Raw genomic sequence first — 19789 nt, 5'->3', positions numbered from 1 at the left:
GATGCACACTAAGGTTGGCAAATAACAGTCTCCTTGGAGAATTCCTGTCTCCGTTTAAACCGGAAATAGAATATGCGCAAGAAAACGTCCAGGAGAGGCCGACGAAGGCCTGTAGGAAGGGGAAAACGTGCACCACCAATTTCGAAAAAAAAAACGATAACGACACTTCTCGGCAGATATTTTTTTCTCGTGTTTTATGCTTTAGTTGATTCATCACATTCGTTCAAGAGTAAATTGAGTGGAACGTCGGGGCGAGGCATTTTAATTAACCGACCCAGGCTGCAGTCAAGCCGCACACTTAGCGGTGAGCGCCGGAAATTTATTAATTCGCTCAGGTGAAACTCATTAAAAGTGGCCGGAAAGCGGCTAGCTCTTGCTCCTCTTATCGCGCAGTCCCTGAGACCTGAAATGACTCAGCAGACAACATGTGAAAAACAGAAGGGAACTTAAAAGACGAACTCGGCTTCAACTTTCAGATGTTCTTCCGTGCCTGCGGCCAAGCAGGTAAAATATATAAGCGTTCGTCGCAGGATTTCCTTTGAGTGGGACTCATTGCAAGAAATCAGGGTACACGGCGAAATAAGGGTCCGTTTATTCCACGCAGCGTTGTATTGTGGGAGCACATCCTTGATGGGTCATTCAATGTCAAACGTCCCAGTCGTTCCGCTCGACCACCTTCGATTTCTAAAAAAAAAAATTCATGGCCTTTTGCCGCATTGTTTGTAGCCATGCCCTAAAATATTTTCGACTAAAAAATGTTTTGATGGCGTGAGCGCGGTTTTAACTTTTAAAAATAGCGTGAAACTAGGTATCACTCCATAATTTCTGCAAAATCAGCTTTTCTATGAAACACCCAACGATATTTTTTCTTAAATCTGCACGGCTTTCGACTTGCAATCAGGTTGGCCTTTGTGCAGTTTTGTTTAATTTAAATACTTTTTAAAACACAATTTTTTAATTATATTTGTTATTATATTTAAAAATATCTAATTGCCCCGAGGACTTAATATACCTTTATACCGTCTGCCCTGCAGGTATATAATCTGCAAACAAATGTTTAAACCGCTCAATTAAATATCTCGCAGTAAAAAAAAAATCCTGAAGTTGCCGAAAAGTGTGTTTCACGCATAAACATCCCTTTATTTCACTCTGAGGTAATCCAAGTAAACATACAAAATATGGTGGGTTTAGAAGAACAATCAATTTTATTTTAATATTGAGAGTTTGAATAAAGTTTTTTTTTGTTTTTTTTTTAAGCAAGAAAACAATTTTTGAAGCTGACCTCTCGCACCACATCCCGGCGTCGCTTCTTAACGCCTCTTCGCCGCACAGCACACCGCCTGCGACGATAGCTGACACAATTAGGTCCAAAGAAAGAACGGAGTTCACTGCCGCTTTCCCTTGCCCGTCTTTTCAGCTGCAAGGGAAGAAACGGCGGGCATCGTGTTCATAATCGGAGGTGCCGCCAGTGCGTCGCCATAGCAGGCCTGTTGTGCCCTTTGTATCCGAGGGCGGCTCCTCACACTCCGAAACGCGATGCCTAATCGACGGGCGGCATGAGCTGACGTGGACATCTCAATGCGTCAAGCGACGTCGACTTTTCCATAAATAGATCTTACTTCTCCACGAAAAGTAAGATATATTTAGAGAAAGGTGGAATATGTTTGCTTAAAAACCACACGGTATTTGGATTGCTACCTAATAAGCATCATGGATATTGGCTTGAAGCGATTTAAAAAAATAAGGAAAATGTAAGAATTTTAGCAATTGTTGATAGTTGTGTTACAAACCATCTCGTGACTGCACCTGACTGTAAAAATTCTTATTAGCAGTCCTGTAGGGATACTGCAAAAAAAAAAAAAGGTTTCAGGCTGTACAACTAATATCATGCAGAAAAACAACTAAATTTGTGCAAAATTGCGTTTTGCTGTTTTAAGAGCCGTCATTCTGCCTTGAGGTGGCCCAAAGATAAACACGAAACATGGCGATATTTACAGAATAGTTTATTGCCTTTTGTTCTTGAAAGTTTAACTAAAATAATTTTTTTCTAAAGAGGCAAAAAAACACATTTCGAAGTTAAGCTCTCGCGCTGAAACCTAGCGTCGTTTCTTGCGCCTCTTCTCTGCACTATACGCCATCGTCGAGCCTGCCAACGCGTGCGACGGTGTCAGGGTTTGCGCACGCAGGTTTAGACAGCAGGACTTCCAGCTCTAGGGTACATCTTGGAGGGAAGAGGCTGTTTTCCACTCTTTTTGCTTTATGGATTTTCCTATTTCGACCGTCTTGCGCGGCGGTGTCCTCCTTTGGTCTTCCATGCACTGTCTTGATATCAGCAGATGCTTAGCGCTGCCGGGTCAGAGCATCCACTAATAAGCTTGTTGTTTCACATCGCAATCACTCTCTATTGTAAACGTCAGGACGCTATTTAAACAGCAACACAAAAGCCCAGTGAACGGGCAATCTGAACCGACGAGGCGATGTGGTGTTAACGAATGCGCGCCGTTGGAGGCTTACGCGTTGTTTATGTTTAAATCGGCTTTGAAACAGCACATTGTTGCGTCGCTGAATAGTTCCGCTTTTAACCGCAGTATGCGTGACAGCTAGATTTCGCGGCAATATTGTCGCGTTTCCCTTTTAGGAGAAGTCTATGTCAGCTGATGCCGCCCGTCGATTAGGCATCGCGTTTCGGAGTGTGAGGAGCCGCCCTCGGATACAAAGGGCACAACGGGCCTGCTTAGGCTACACACTGGCGGCACCTCCGATTATCAACACGATGCCCGCCGTTTCTTCCCTTGCAGCTGAAAAGACGGACAAGGGCAAGCGGCAGTGAACTCCGTTCTTTCTTTAGACCTAATCGTGTCAGCTATCGTCGCCGGTGGCGTGCTGTGCGGCGAAGAGGCGTTAAGAAGCGACGCCGGGATGTGGTGCAAGAGTTCAGCTTCAAAAATCGTTTCCTTGCTTTAAACAAACATCACTTCGATAAAACTTTCAGAATCAAAAGACAATCGATTATTTTTCCAAACACACCATATTTTGTATTTTTACTTGGATCACGTCAGGGTGAAATAAACGGCTGTTCATGCTTCAAAACGCACTTTTTTGCGAATTCAGGATTTTTGTTTACTGCGAGTTATTTAATTGAGCGGTCTTAACATTTTTATAGATTATACACCTGCAGGAGAGTAGGTAAAAAGTTCTATTAAGTAAAAAATAGTCAGAGTGCAGGCGAGCTGGTATAAGTTGAACATGAAGAGAACACAACAGAAGGTAGTAAAAGAGGAGGCAACGTCTCAAGACGTTGCCTCCTCTTTTACTACCTTCTGTTGTGTTCTCTTCCTGCCCCAGTCTCAGCTTTACAGTCATGTTCTATTAAGTCCCGGAGCAATTTCATATTTTCCTAATAAAACAACAAATATGCCAAACTTTAAAAAAATTGTGCTTTTAAAAAATATTTAAATTAAACAAAACTGCACAAGCTCAACCATATTGCACGTCTAAAGGCGTGCAGATTTATATTATTGTTGGGTGTTTCAAAAGAAAGCTAATTTTTCACAAATTACAGAGTGATACCTTGTTTCACGCTATTTTTAATAGTTAAAACAGCGCTCACGCTACCGAAAAATTTTTTTCCTCCAAAATATTTTAGGGTATGGCTACGGACAATGCAACACAAAAGCATGACTTTTTTTTTTTAGAAATTGAAGATGGTTGGGCGCAACGCCTGAGACGTTTGACATTAAATGATCCTGATGGAAGTGCTGCGCCATTTGGGCCAAATTGCGCTATCGACGAAAAACTGCTGCATCTTGCGAAAAAATGTCACTTTTGCTAAGGATTGCGACACCTGCGCCAAGATGGGCAATGAAAACAAAATATTATTTTATTATCGGTCGACCGTTATATTCAGAAAAGTGGGCCGAAAGACAATTTCTAAAAATATGAATTCCACTGTGTCTCTACTCACCGTATATTTCGTTTCGTCTCAGGTCAGAGCACAGCCAAAGTCTCGAACCCTTACAACCACAAACACACGTACTAAAAGCGCCAGCCAACGGACATTCGCTGTACTTGATTTGTTCAGCCGACGAAAGAACTGGTACGAGGAGGTAACGAATGCCACGACGGTCGCGTATTCGCTGCTGCGAATCAACAAGCCGGCGCCATCAATGATGGGCATCAACCGCTCCGGTCGGTTGATGCACTGGCCGGTTGATCGCCAACACGGTCTAAATTTCCAGACTATGTCATCGACGTCGGGAACTAAGGGAAACTTTGCAAAATAGTAGGAGTGCCGACTGCGGCTACCGCGATAGAAACAGAACCGTGGTCTTGTACGCCTCTTAAGATGGCTCGATCATCGTGTCTGCCACATTCCTTCGTTCTGAGGCTGCAGAGTACGGTGGCACTTGCGCCGCTCGCGTCACCCTTCGCCTCTCAGCAACGTGCGCGAATCGAGCTTCGCCGCTTTGCACCGGAGTGCTAGGAGTGACCTGGGGCAGGCTTGGCACGCAAAATATGCTTAGGGGTCAAACTTCTTTGCTCTAATTGTGAGTTAATTTTTAATTAATGAAACAGCGTAGAAGGAGAACAAAACGAGCGTTTATAAAAGGCTGATTTCATCTCAACTTAAGCACGAATTTCGGGTCGAATTTAAATTAAAGAATACATATGTTCTCTGGCAAATTTTGTAATAAAACAAAACGCAAACGGAAAGTTCGTCGGATTACTTGTTCTCAAGTTATGGACCGTTTAAGCGGCCAATGTGGAAACTGACGTTTTTCCAGCTTATCGGGGTACCATATTTCACTCCATACGTTCTCTCTACATTTTACGCTACATCAGTATAACGTTTTTGAAAACACTCTCGAGATATGATTTTATATGCTATTTAAGCGTCTAAAACATAACCATCTTTATTTTTTTTTTTTTTTTGTCAAACCGTTTCTTTGGGACGATATTTGACGGAGTTCAGCAAGCTGTGCTGTGTGACCTAATCAACATCTTTTATGATCTTTACATCACCGTAAAGCTCCAATTAAGCTCTCTCTTTTGAGTATAATTTGTATATCTTGCGATAAATATATAACGCGCTACGTGTGCCTGAAACACGAATATTTCGAAAAACTAGCAACTTTGGAGTCGATTTTCTAAAAAAACTCACCTTTTATTTCTTTTGTTTTTTATTCACAGTTAGGTAATATAGTAATCTATCAGTAACTATCAACGGAAATTGTAATGTATTATTTGTATGGCCGCTATTAAGACTCGAATCTCGTGCTATGAGCGTTTTGAACGGGACTTCGCACAGGTGCTCTGCTGAGCAGCATTTTGGCCTATGTAAGGTTTTTTAGTTATCGTTACCAGTTACCTGAATATCTAACCATAAACATTTATAAAATTTAGAATACAGTACTTAAAAAAAGTTACTTAGAAGTCTGTATCCACTAGGGTGGGCAGAGCGCTCACTTTCTCCCAATACGGGGGATCGCTGATAGTTAGAAAATTCCTCTGGAGCCTTTTGCTTTCGGCTTTGAGTTTGAAATACTGAACTTGATGTAATCGTCATATTTTCTTATGTCAAACAGACCATGGAGTGCATATGTATATATATGTACGACTTAGACCTGACGCTTAGGAGATATGGTTTATTTTGTGCACGTACGGACTCTTTCAGAAACTAACGAGCATTTCGTAGCGTGTAAGGCTTCAAACGTGTTGGTCATATGTTTAGGTTTCATTTTTATTTTCAGTGATTCATACCGGGTTACTTAGACTTTTTTCTCTTGACTTAAGTTTGCCCGGGAGCGTAGAAGTTACGTATCTTCTCCGTCAAAACACAGGGCGAAGCTCACACACTTTGCACATCACGCCAGTGCCAAGTAAATAAATATTGTTAGTATAAATATTGCTGCTTCACTGGATTTTATGCTCAGATATTGAGGTAAGTACTAGCATGAAATAGAAAACCTTACATAGCTCGAAATTCTGCTCCGGTGAGCGTCTATGCGAAGTTCCGTTCAAAACTCTCATAGTACGAGATTCGAGTCCTAATATTGGCCATACAAACATCATATTATAATTTCTCTTGGTAGCTCCTAACACACTACTATATTAAATAACTGGAAATAAAGAAACAAAAGAAATGAAAGGTTTCTTTTAGTTAACTCGACTTCAAACTTGCAACGTTTTCTAAATATTCATTCTTCAGGCAAATGTTCTGCACTATATGCTTAGCGCAAAATATTCAAGTTATAGTCAAAAGAAAGAACTAAATTGGAGCTTTACGGTGATGTAGAGATCATAAGAAATGTTGATAAGGTCACACAGCACTGCTTGCTGAACTTCGTCAAATATGGTCACAAAGAAACGGTTTAACAAAAAAACACAAAAAAACATAAAGAATCTTATGACCTAGACGCTTAATTAGGATAACTCGCCGTTTGCATCTTCTTTTATTAAAGAAATTTACAGGTAGTTACCCAAAATTTCAGAGGTGTTAATTAAGGGTTAGTGTATTTTTGTGAGTCAATTGTATTACTGGGCGACAAGTGAACAAGAACCAAAATGTAAGCTTTTATAGCCGCCATACAAACAAAATATTAGATTTTGTTATTTTCGCTTTATAAAGCACTTCAATAGGTAGCTAGAGAAAAGCAATTAGGCAAAAGAAAAAGTAGGCTTTTTAGAAAATCGACGACCAATTCGCAAAAGTTTTGAAATAGTCCTTCCTTTACGAAAAAAATACTCTCCTTTCTCTTTTACACGCAGTATCAAATTTGTTATCAATAGAAGGAGTATGCTCTAAGCTTTCTGAAAAAAGTGAAAGCCGTTTACAACTCCCTGTAACGCCGAATTAGAGCGCAGCTCTTGAGCAGGAGGAGGGAAGGGTACTGGGGGGGGGGGTCAACTGACCGGAGAGGGGGGGGGCCACGTGACGATGACAATTCCGATGATGTAATCAGTTACGTCACTGATGACGTCATCAGTGACGATGACGATGCGGATACCTATGATTTCATTAGTGACGTTTCTGATGATGTCACCAGTGATGATGACGATGACGATGCGGATGTCGGTGACGTCATCAGTGACGTCATCAGTGATGATGACGACGACGATGCGGATGCCGGTGACGTCATCAGTGACGATGACGTCCTCAGTGATGATGACGATGACGATGCGGATGCCGGTGACGTCATCAGTGACAATGACGTCATCGGGGGGTCACGTGACCTTAGGAGGGGTCACGTAACCTGGGGGTCACACGACCTGAGGGTCACGTGACCTTGTGGGGTCACGTGTCCTTGGGGTGACCTTGGGGGTCACGTGACCTTGGGGTGACCTTGGTTACGCCGACGGCGACGCCGCTCAAGCCGGAAACGGGCGCCTAAGAGCTGCGCTTTAATACTAAATATCGTAAGACACCTGATATAGGTCACACAGAAGCCCTGGTAAACTTTCGCAAATATTGTCCAAAAACGTCATATCGACAAAAATTCTAAAATACATTTTATATAAATAATTGCGGTAAAATTATTTATCGAACAATAAGTGTGTTCACAGGTATCTATTAAAAAAATAAACGGCGCCAATTTTGAATTAGTGCAGTTTTGCGAGTAACTTGACTTACTGACAAAACAGTCAACAAAATCAGATTTCAATCTCTTATAGCTGCCGTGCAAACAAAATATTACATTTTCTATTTATATTACCTAATAAAGTACTGCACAAGATAGCTAGAGAAAAAAGCAGCCAAATAAAAGGTGTTTTTCTTTAGCAAATCGATCTTCAATTTGCCAATATTTTGAAATAGTCCTTTATTTACGAGAATACACTGCCCTTTCCTTTTAATACGCAACGTTAAATTTGTTCTCAATAGAAGGAGTATACTCTGAACTTTCTGAAAATCCGCAATATGTTACGATATCTCAAATAGGTCACACGGAAGAGCTGGTCAAACTTCGACAAATATTGTCAAAGGGACACAATTTGACAATATTTAAAACAAAAGTAAAAATAAATACTCACAATAAAATTATTGCCCATAAATAATCTGTATTCTGAGAGTGGCCAAAAAAGTTACATCACACTGCCAAAAAAGGGCAAAAAGTAGAAAGGAGTGAAACATGACAGGCGAGAGAAAGGTCAGTTTGCACCTCGGCTGCTTCAATTGTACGTAACTCGAGAACAAAAAATCTGGGGAACATGCGGTTTGCGCCCTCCTTTATTTGAGAAATGCCCCCAGACATATATTTCTTTCGTCAAACTTAAAAATTGGACCCCAAATTCGTGCTCGAGTTGAGATGAAACCTCCCATATATTTGAATAAACGCGGTGGTCACGGTAGTTCCCGTGCAGCTGTTGACCAAAAGAGCAGCGAGCTTTCACCTAACTCTGGTTTTTACTGCGCTAAAGGGCAGTGTCACCTTTGAGCGCAAGTGTAAACTTTAAAATAATTTTTTTTTTTAGTTTGATATATTAGAGTAAAACTCTGGTTGGGGCTAGTTGGTACATATCGATTAAAAGGTTGAAAGGCGCGAACTGAAACAAGACGAAAAAAGACACACGTTCGACACTTTGGCGCTTGTCCGCGTCGTACGTGTGTCTTTTTTCGTCCTGTTTCAGCTCCCCCCTATTACAGCTTTTATGACATTAGAGTCTCGAGATTGGTAGTTTCATTAAACTTACGGGACGCAGTTTTATTGGTAGACATGTTAGCAGATTTTCTGGTTCTTGCTGCAATTTTACAGAAACTACATTTACAAACTAAACAAACTACCGAGTGTAAAATTGATAGAATAGATAGGATTTATCCTAATAAAGCTAGTGTTGTCCTTGACCTTTCAACCATTTTTACACCGATTGTATTAAAACCTGCGCTGACGAGAGCCTTATATAAGAAGACGATTTTCTTTTTATGCACTCTCTATTCCTATCACAGACGGTAAGAAGTCATATGCTCGAGTATCAAAGACGAACCATTTATGACTATCATAAATGAACGCATTTAAGAATGCAATCACTTTTTTATTTCTATATGCTACAAGTTGTAGGCATCTGCTCCAAAAACGTCAGTGGCTGCACCAAACCCATATTTTGCCTGCTGCAGAACCTGCTACAAAAGGTCAAATGCTGCTTGCATCACTGGGTATTCTTAGTGTATTGTCTTAAGCTAGGGATCGTAAATTGCTGCAATACTAAAAGATATGTGTGCCGCGCGTTTCTCGCAGCATAGCTGCTCATTTTTACGGCAGTCATAACAGGAAGACAAATAAAATAGAATGAATAATTATTAATTTTATTTTCTGTTCGTTCTCTTTTTCGTATGTACCAACTCTACAACGCTTTAGCATTCAACTCTCAACGGGAGAAAACTGGAGGCCGTGACGATACCACGGCTCATTGCTTGAACTTTTGACTTAATGGCTCGTCTACATATTTGCTTTGGTGCGTTCTTTCGAAAGGCTAAGTTCAAGAGGCTTCCTGGTGGATCCTGGGACATAAAAAAAATTATAAAATCATAACTTATATGTATAAAGTAAGAATTACGCTAAATGAAATTTTAATTCCTTCGACCTATAAAATATGTTCAAAAGTCAAATTACATATATCGTGTTATTGAAGTTGTAAAAAATCATATAACGCTTATTGAATTGGATTACAATCAGCCGTATTGTATTGGGTCTCAATTATCCTTATTTCATTGGATTCATTTCCCCTTTTTATTTCATTGGAGTGTATTATTTTCAGTCGCAATATGAAAATTTTTAATTCAAAATACCTGTTATTGTGAGGAATCAACTCCAATATAAAATCCGACTCAGTAGCAAATCACTTGGATATGGCAATTTTTCGGCACGTTTCTTCGAGTGTGAAAGTAAAAATCTATATACTGCTGTTGTTGGATAATGAATAAAAAACAAACACTGAGTTATCTGAAGTGATTTCTAGTTACACATTACATCACGTGCAAAATTCTTAGGTCTTACTCGACAGTGAAAAGTCCGTGCCGTCGTTGGCACATGGAAACTGCAAACAAGGCTGAGATTAGTGATTTTTCAAGGGGGTGTGATATTTGTTACTATAGTCGATAACGGCTTAAAAAAGACACTTAAATGGGAACATGAGTCTTTAGAGGGAAACCTTCCTAAACTTGATTCTTTTGAAAACAGAGGTGTTGATCTTCACAGCTGTTGCTTTTTTTTTTTTTAATCTACCAAGTTTCTAATTTTCTGGATATATATTTGAGCTTTAAATGAATTCGGGATGTCTATGCTGGCTTAATGTGCGTTGAACTCGACTTGAAAACACAGTTTCCACAAAACAGAATTTTCGGACTCGTTGAAATTTCGCAGGAGGAATATCTGAGCATCTATGGCAGATAGAAATATAACTTTTCCTGAAACATGTGGCTAAATCTTTGAGGCGTAAAACGTTGAGAGAATTTTTTTTAATATAGATTTAGGCAATTTTAGTTGGTATTTTGTTTTATTACTTGTTAGCCACATATTGAGCACTGAACTTCAATGTGTGATCAAATCCATAGAATAGGTTATTCTCAAAAGTGCTTCCAACATTGTATTCTCTACACCTGGTAGTATCTATCCATATGTTAAAGAGGATATTTTGTAGAGTGGTGTTTCCCTATTGTTTTTCCAAACAGAGACACGTGTGATCTAATTCTCTTCAGGATAATTCTACTTAATGCAGCACAAAAAGCTGAATAAGCTTGTGAAGTTTCATGGGGTTTGGTCTTACAATAGGAAAAAAAGCTCAAGACCAGTGTTCCCCCTTAAACCTTTGTTGCGCAGTGTTGCTCAGGAGCAACAACTCAGGAATGATTTATTTCTCCCACGCCATGTGCATCTCAATAAATTTAGCGCCCTATATCGCAAGGGGAGGATATATGCGCTTAGCACCGGAGAACTTAATAGCATCTTCAAAACGGATCTTAAAGCCAAAGCTAACAGGGGAAGTAAGGTGTGATGGAGTGCACCACTGACCTCACAACTCCGAGAAGAAAAACAGGCGCAAATATTGTGATTCATGTTACTAGTGTTCCTACTGTACGAAATGCAAAGTGCACCTGTGCCTTCTCCAAGGTCGTAACTGCTTTCGGTCATTGCACGTAAAATAATGCTGCGATTGCTCAATGTTGCTCTCGACATTGAGCTCTGGGGTGGCTCGTACACTCTAAGAAAAAAGGGTGTATACGGGTACTCCCCTCAGGGGAGTTAGACCGTGTCCCATATGTGACTCCCCTGGGGTGTTTGTGGCATCCTCTCAAGTTGGGGATTTTAAGTACTCCCCAGAAATACGGGATCACTTAGCACCCCCCTCAAAGTCCACGGGCCTCAACCGACACCCTTTAATTCGGGTGCTGTTTGGCGCCCTCTGTTACATTCAGGTACTTATGTTACACCCCTAATCAGATGAATTATTTGGAACCACTTTCAACTCTCAGGGAGTCAACGGATCCCTTCTGAATAGGGTGATTTTCGACGCCTTTTGTTACACCCAGGTACTCAGGTGACACCCGTAAATTCAGGCATTATTTAGTACCGCTTAGAACTCTCAGGGAATCACTTGATCCCCCCTAAATTGGGTGCTTTTTGGTGCCCTTTTTTGCACCTAGAGACTCGCGTGATCCCCATAATTGCGAGTGCCGTCGGGCACTATACCCAACCCCCGAGGTTTTCCGCGACCCCCCAGTCAACTTTCCGAGGGGGAAGGGGCCCGGTCAGGATGGTGACGACCGATGATGGTGTTCGCCCGATGGTAGTCCCCCGGGAAGTCGAATAAGGAAAAAAAAAACTAAAAGTTGTTCGATCCCGGTGGACACATTACGACGTCGGTAGGTTTACGGTGGCCAGTGTGGCCACGTTTATTTTCAAAACAAAACGACAAGTCAACGGTAATACCAAAACTTCCAAAATTAAAACCCCATACTTTGGTCCCCAGTCTCAAGAGCCGAATCCCCGAGAACCCTCTCGGCAGCCCTTTTCTAGCCTCGTAGATGCCTCCTTTCCCTCCAGAGATGGATTAATCACTTCAAATTTCACCACTCCCACGTGGTACACTGTCGTCCAATGGTCGGCGAGCTGTCATCCTGTCGCTGTAACCGCCAGACCTAAATTCCTTGTAGGGTTGTTCTCTGCAATTTTTCCAGTCTGACTGGCGCCAACCGCTAAGTTATTGCATCGGGCAAAAGGCGACAATTTTACACTAAGCGGTGAAACCCTCTATATACAGGCACATTCGGCTAAAAGCCACAACCAGCTGCAAGAAGGGATCTGTCCGAGCAGACTACCGGCACCCGAGACGTTTCTTAACGACCGCGGGGAAGCCGCTCCCCACTCCCGGCCGCTCTGCCCCCGCAAATGCTCCCTCCAAAACGCCGACACTCATTAAGAAAGCTAAAAAAAATAAAACGATGCCGACGCAACTGTAAAAAGATAGACTTTTCTAAAACAAATCTTACTTATTTCTAACAAAATCCTTCGTTACTTAACACCTCCCCACCAAGAATGTTGCAAGTACACTTGCTGTTCGCGCAACATCGGTCCCCCTTTTCGAGACAGACGCGTAGCATACAAAAACAAAACAACAACAAAGGAGCTATACCCCCTGCCAAAAAAAATAATCTGTTGGGCGACAGGGAAAACCAACAACATAAAAAAAAAACACAAGCAAACACAGTCCGGTGAGACCCAAACCCGTACGTTCCAGATTCCACCATGACCAGTATTTACCTAAAGCAGAAAAAAAAATTAACGTTGGCTACAGGCAAGGAAATCCAAACGCGAACAGAAAAAAAAAAAAAAAGGTTTTCTATACCTAGCCTATACCCGAAACTGTTTCTCCATGCCTGCGCGTCCCCGTCGTCTCAAATGTCTCGCGTGACCGTGGCAAAGGTCTTACCCCCGCACTCAGACACGCGGAGGCCGGTTTGTTCCCGGAGTCCACGGCTGTATGCACTAATCCAGGGCAGTTCTGCTTAAGGTGCCCCAGCCTTCCACACGAAAAGCACCCTTGCGGTCGAGGTTTTTCAACCCTTCGCTGGTCGCCCCCAACTTCCGCAGGCCCACCCCGCATGTTCACCTGTGGCCCCTCGGCCGCCCTCTGGGGCTCCCAGTTTCGATCGTGCTGACTCTTTTCGAATTTCTCGGCAAGTTCCGCTACTTCCTTTGGCCTTAGCCATTCTTTGGTTTCATTCTGAAGTACGTAGGCCCGGACATCATCCGGCATGACATGTTTTAGCCGATCTGAAATGATCAGCTGCCTTAGATCATCTAGTGTCTCTACTTCGCGGCTCTCCGTGTAGTGGCCGAACATCGTAGTCAGATCGGTAGAGAACTGTGGCCACGACTCCTCTTCTTGCTTGCGTGCGACATGAAACCTCCGCTTATACTCATCCGGAGTCATCTTGAGCTCGTCGAGGATAATGTCTCGTAGCTCCTTGTACTGCAATACCCGTCCCTCTGCTCTGTTTGCTACAACGGCGCTCGCTTTCTCGTTTAGAAAGGGCAGGATGAGTGCCCCGTGTAGGTCCTGTGGAACCTCACAACTCGCCAACATTGTTTCAGCGCCTTTAAACCATGCAGGTACCAATGCGTCCGTCTCGGGCATTGGCGCCAGCACCGCACGTAGCTCCTTTGCATACCGTTCGACTCCCCCCGTACCCCGAGTGTTCTCCTCATGAGGCTGCCCCGTTATTTTGAGCTGCTCCAGTTTTATTTTCTCGAGTTCTATCTTTAGTCTCATGAGTGTTATCTCAGCACTAAGGTCATTCGAATCTGTTGGCTGCCCTCCCTCACTGGTGCCAGCGTCTGGTTCCAAGTTGGCGCCACTGAGGGAAGACCCTGGGGTCCTCGATCTAGTCTCTCTGGTCATGGTGAGCCTCGGAGAAAACGGGAATGGGACTCACCCACTGTTGCCTGGCAAAATCCAGTTAGCTGCTCCTCCAGTCGCCGCCACCCACTTGCCGCAGTGTCTCCACTCGGCCTGGCGATCATGCCCGTCGTCTGGAAGTCTCAGCTCCTTCTTCGTTCACCGAAAAGAAGAAAAAAAAAAAACACACACAAAAAAACAACGACAATTTTCCGGCACCACAACGAAGTTCAGCACTGCAGCGACAATCTCGTCTCTTCTCTTGAGGCTTGCCCCGATATTCTGTCGTCGCTCGCTGAAGATGCTTCGCCGGTCCGCAGGTGAAGCCACAGGTCGTCCTGTTCTCCGACGTAGATGACGCCCAGGACCACCTGTCAGCTGTCACCACTCCTTTTGGGTAACTGTACCCCCCCCCCCCCCCCCCCCCCCCGGGCTTCTCGCGTAGATATTGCCACGGTCCTCACTCCGGCAGGAGCGAGCCTTGTCCGCAGTCCAGCAGACGACTTCTTTGGGTAACTGTACCCCCCCGGGCTTCTCACGTAGATATTGGCAAGGTCCTCACTCCGGCAGGAGCGACCCTTGTCAGCAGTCCAGCAGACGGGACCCTTGTCTGCAGTCCAGCAGACGCGACCCTTGTCCGCAATCCAGCTGACGAAACACTTGTCGCATAGAGCCCAGGTACGCTCCGCCTGCCCCCGTTGATGCCGTCGTTTTCGCTCACCGCCCGTCGCAGGAAGTCAGCAGGATCCTGTCGACTGCGCCAGTCAACTTTCCGAGGGGGAAAGGGCCCGGTCAGGATGGTGACGACCGATGATGGTGTTCGCCCGATGGTAGTCCCCCGGGAAGTCGATTAAGAAAAAAAAAACACTAAAAGTTGTTCGATCCCGCTGGGCACATTACGACGTCGGTAGGTTTACGGTGGCCAGTGTGGCCACGTTTATTTTCAAAACAAAACGACAAGTCAACGGTAATACCAAAACTTCCAAAATTAAAACCCCATACTTTGGTCCCCAGTCTCAAGAGCCGAATCCCCCGAGAACCCTCTCGGCAGCCCTTTTCTAGCCTCGTAGATGCCTCCTTTCTCTCCAGAGATGGACCAATCACTTCAAATTTCATCACTCCCACGTGGTACACTGTCGTCCAATGGTCGGCGAGCTGTCATCCTGTCGCTGTAACGGCCAAACCTAAATTCCTTGTAGGGTTGTTCTCTGCAATTTTTCTGAGTCTGACTGGCGCCAACCGCTAAGTTATTGCATCGGGCAAAAGGCAACAATTTTACACTAAGCGGTGAAACCCTCTATATACAGGCACATTCGGCTAAAAGCCACAACCAGCTGCAAGAAGGGATCTGTCCGAGCAGACTACCGACACCCGAGACGTTTCTTAACGACCGCGGGGAAGCCGCTCCCCACTCCCGGCCGCTCTGCCCCCGCAAATGCTCCCTCCAAAACGCCGACACTCACAAAGAAAGCTAAAAAAAATAAAACGATGCCGACGCAACTGTAAAAAGATAGACTTTTCTAAAACAAATCTTACTTATTTCTAACAAAATCCTTCGTTACTTAACACCCCCCTTTTGGGGTCGCTTTTGGACACCATGGGTCTCGCAGAGCTCCAAATAGTAAGGGCGCTTTTTCAGACCCCGAAACTCAGCTAACTGGCTTGTTCAGGTGTGCTGGTGGGGCGATTCCTGAGGTCAGCTGTCACACGAGAGAGTTCTGAATTCGAGGAGGTTTCAGGGATAAGAGAATAATACCCACGGGCAATGTGCCGGCATCAAAATTTAACTAAAACTTTTAGAAACACATAATCCAGACATCTAAAAAAAGTCCTGCCAGTCAAGTCAGCCAATAATATTGTCAACCACAATTTTATTGTAACATCCAAAAACTTGAGAAAGGTCAAAACCTTAAAAAATAGTAATTAGTAAAAGCTTGTAGCCTGCCAAGAAGCTTCAGGGCAATCCTTTCCAGTGGTGTTTCTTTCAGCCCGATCGTGCGCTCAAAGAGCCAAGGTGGACTTGATCCCTGTTGCATATCTAATATCAAAAGTCCAATAGATCATAAGGCTGAAGCCATGGATAAGGTCACCAACATCCACCGACAGGTCCTCCACCTGGACTTGGACAGCTGCAGAATAGAAGATGTCCTTTGTAGAGAATAGGACCGTCAGATGAGTTTATCTTTCTCCTGGAACCTGCAATATAATGAAGTACCACAATTTAAAAAAACTATGCAAACATGGGTCATGATTATACGTTCTCTTATTTTTCATATTTTGATATAATAGCCAGAGATTTCCTGCTTTCGTATGCTGTGTGAGTGCATACTTGTTCTTTTAATGTCACGTAATGATTTCGACGTTCGCTGCCATTAACTTTGCATAGACACTTGAGGCTTTTCAAGAAATGGTTACATATCACAAGATGAAGCGAACAGGTAGTGTTTAAATTATTTTTACATAAATGTGACCTTCATGTCCCTAGTACGAAGCGTGCAAATGTTTAAGTGATGCATATAATTCGAATATGAATTGAGCTCAATTTGACCTAATTAGTGCAACGCCAATTCTCGAAACGCCGCACAAGATTTGGTCATGTACTAAGCTAAAAAACTGGGCCAGTTTAACTTCGTAATTGGTAAGTGCTCATAAGGAACCCTACCGGGCACGCGCAGAAAAAAGAAATATTTTCCTGCGCAGATATCGCGTTTTCGATTTAAACAGTGTTATGAGCTGCGTCATTCGCTTGGAGCGTTTATGGATCAAAGTGATTAACCCACCGCGCATTCTGTGAGGACGTCGACACGGGTTTCGCTGTATTTTTGTGATGGGTAGGTTTTCTTGATCGGTTGTTTTAGCTACTCTGCGGATGTTTGAGGAATAGCGAGGCGTCCTTTGTGAGCCCACCTTCTCTATGTGCAGTTCGAGGATCTGCTAGGACTTTGGCTCGAAAAATACAGTGAGGCTTTCATAGGGCATTTTATCACTGCGCTACTTAAATTCGTTGAAAATCTGTGGAAACAAAAATTATTGTCTGAAATTAATATTGTTCTTAGAAATAATTAGTAAAGATTTGAAGAAGCGTAAAAGGTTGAATATAGTAGATGTTAAGCATAGAGAAAACAAGTACCCTAGTGAATAAAACAACAACCTCTTCGCATTCCCTCAAAGTCCTGAAGAGATCAACAATGATAGACATTTCTTTGCCGTAATGCAAGTGGAAGTTATACGTCTCCCAGTAACGTTCAGGGCCTGGCGAGAGTCCGTTCAGCGCATAATCAAAGCAGTTCGCTGTTGCCGGAGAATATGAAGGAACCTCTTTGCCTCCGTGGCTGGAATAATAAATTGGGATTTAAGTAATAATTTTTTATACAAACCAATATCTATGTTAATATTACGATATTTAACATTTGTCAACTTAAAGGGCCCATGAAACGATTTCTGGGTTGGGATAAATCATTTTAGATTGGGATTTTACTAATAGCACATCGTTCAGTGGACCAAAAAAAAAAGGTAGAAAGTCAAAAGCCTGACTTTCAGTGCGAAAATTTGAAAACAGAGCGGACTATTTCGTACCTCCTCCCCTTCGCAACCTCTCTGCCTTTTCACTATGATACATCCGCGGTGCCAAAAGCGCGTCATCGGGTCCAAACTGACGTCACACGCAACCGGACCTCACTTATTCCCTTCACCCCTAAGCTGACATTGTGGTGGAAGCTACGCGCTTGCCGGACCAATCAGCCGCCTCCCTTTCATCACCTGACTTCATTCTCTGCAGCCACATTTGCCACGCTCACGTGGCAAGTGTGGCTGGCCCAACGAGCACGTAGCCTCCACAGCACTGTCAGCTTCGGAATGAACGGGGTGGGGAAAGCAACTTCTGTCTGAATTTTGAGCGACGGGCTAATCTTCTAGGGGGAGAATGGATGTGTCCGGATTACGCAAACGAGAGTGCGAGCAAGAGGGGACTCCTCCTTTTCGTCTTCTTTAACTGTTTGGTGGAATGCGCGATTTATGAGTTGAGGAGCAAAGCTAAACAGGAAAAAGTTGGAAAAGCGTTTCATGACCCCTTTAAATAAATATTCCGGGAATATTCCTGCTTGCAACATGAGCTCGCCAATTTCGGCAAGTCGTTTATTATGCGACTTTTCTTTTCGAACACGAATTACTCGACTATAGCACCAGTCGATTGCAGACTGTTCCAATGGCCTTAAATATAATTTTACAGAATCAATACGCTTTAAGCAATTTTCACTAAGAGAAATATGAAGAGCCACATCTTACCTGAATCATCAGTCTCGTTGACGAGCTCCTTGAGGGCCGATTCTAAAAACGTTTGGCGTGCTCCTTTCTCTGTTCGACTACCACCAACAACGATAATTTTTGTAGATGTCTTGTAAGTCACGAACAAGTGGCACTGGCGCACGCCGTTGAAGGTAGGACGGGAGGAGGAAGCATACGGATTGCTGGAGAGGAGAGGAGGGAGCATCCACTCTCTTCACCATTCCGCCTGCTTCCCCCTCCCCAGCGTACTTTTCTCTCGCCCTGAACTCTAAACCTCTAGTTGTTGCTTTTTTAAATTTTTTTAACATATTGTTTTTTTTTTTGTTTTTTTTCTTACGACACCCAAAGTCGTACCACGTCACCGGTGACGCCATACGGCCGGGTACGGGATGATATGGCTGTGAACCGGACTTTAGAGGAAAGTCAATGCCCATCCAAGGGCAGAAGGGAACAACAAACCCGTCAAGTCCGTCCTTCCTCTAGCTTAGCGAAATCGGGTTGGAGGACGTAAGGGATTATAGAGGAGCGGCCGGGTGCTGGCGCACCTGCCTTCATTGTGAGCGTACGCTGGGAAAGCTTAAGCGAAAATATTTTAGAGCCTCGGGAGAAATCACCTTGACGTTAGTTTTCGTAATTACTTCGTCTTCTTTAGGCCGCGCTCTGTATTCTCCATCGTGATTTTATGGGAGAGCAGAGCAATTAATAAAACATTGACCAGACTTGTTCTGACGTTTTGTATATGACACCACGCCTGTGTAAAAAAAAAAAAAAAAAAAAAAGAAGGCTCTTGTTTTGAGAAGCGAATATTTATGGAAGTTTTTAAAATTATTTTTAGCTTTTATTAATTATTATAAAAATTATTTTTGTAGAATTACTGAGTTACATTCCGGCCACTGCCCGTTTGGATTCGGATTATCACCGTACAGGAGTGCGATAAAGGGACCATAAAGCTGCTTCCTACTATCGTCGGATACCTCCAGTTTATAACCTATCAAACACTTATTAGCTTTTCTGGCCACGCACGTGTAGTCGCAAAAAATGTTGAATAAAAACAACTTGCTCTTGCACTTTGAACCGAAAAAGCGGCTACGAGTTTGAGACTATGAGCTGTGTTGTCTGTTTTTTTTTTTCTATTTTCTCCGTTCCAGGGTTTACAAATACAGCATGTTCTTTTCCAACCAGCTCGCCTGACCTATGTATTTCTCTCAGATGATGTGCCGTGAATGATCATTACGGCAATGCGCAACGGTTGTCAATAAACGGTGCACGCGCCGCACTCCGCACTCCGTACATTTGGCTGTTCCTGCCGTCACTGCAGTGATTGGGCTCGAGCGAATATTTGAATGTCCCGCAAGGCATCGACTGCGGCTAAGCCCAAGTGCAGTGCCAACGCAGTGCTCAAGTCCAACACATGAACCCCATTCAAATATCAGTCACGACAGTTCAGAAGGTATACACGTGGTATATCAACATCGTGGTTTCCCGAAACTGCGTCAGCAAGGTTTGCGTAGTAGCGAGTGCAAAAGAGTTCATTTGTACTTTTGAAACTAAACGAAGAAAAAAAAACGCACCGTTCAGAGGCATACTTCTGTCAGCATTCTTTTTGAAGTGCTCA

The 19789-nt window shown here is 43.4% G+C and overlaps 1 protein-coding gene across 1 annotated transcript; it reads right to left on the bottom strand.

The window, feature by feature from the left end:
• Nucleotides 1-12837: 12837 nt before the first annotated feature.
• LOC115311815 lies at nucleotides 12838-13893 on the bottom strand. The gene has a single exon (XM_029970653.4). The coding sequence runs from the start codon at nucleotides 13891-13893 to the stop codon at nucleotides 12838-12840; it is 1056 nt and encodes a 351-aa protein (XP_029826513.2).
• Between the last annotated feature and the right edge of the window lie 5896 nt (nucleotides 13894-19789).

The sequence above is a fragment of the Ixodes scapularis genome, unplaced genomic scaffold (genome assembly GCF_016920785.2).
Source record: "Ixodes scapularis isolate PalLabHiFi unplaced genomic scaffold, ASM1692078v2 PGA_scaffold0__279_contigs__length_252992795, whole genome shotgun sequence".
In the NCBI taxonomy this organism is placed as follows: Eukaryota; Metazoa; Arthropoda; class Arachnida; order Ixodida; family Ixodidae; genus Ixodes; species Ixodes scapularis.
This window is presented reverse-complemented; position numbering and strand designations above follow the sequence as displayed.

What these genes read in the sequence shown, in the direction of transcription:
- LOC115311815 (XM_029970653.4), bottom strand. Translation starts at nt 13,893, where the DNA reads ATGACCAGAGAGACTAGATCGAGGACCCCAGGGTCTTCCCTCAGTGGC.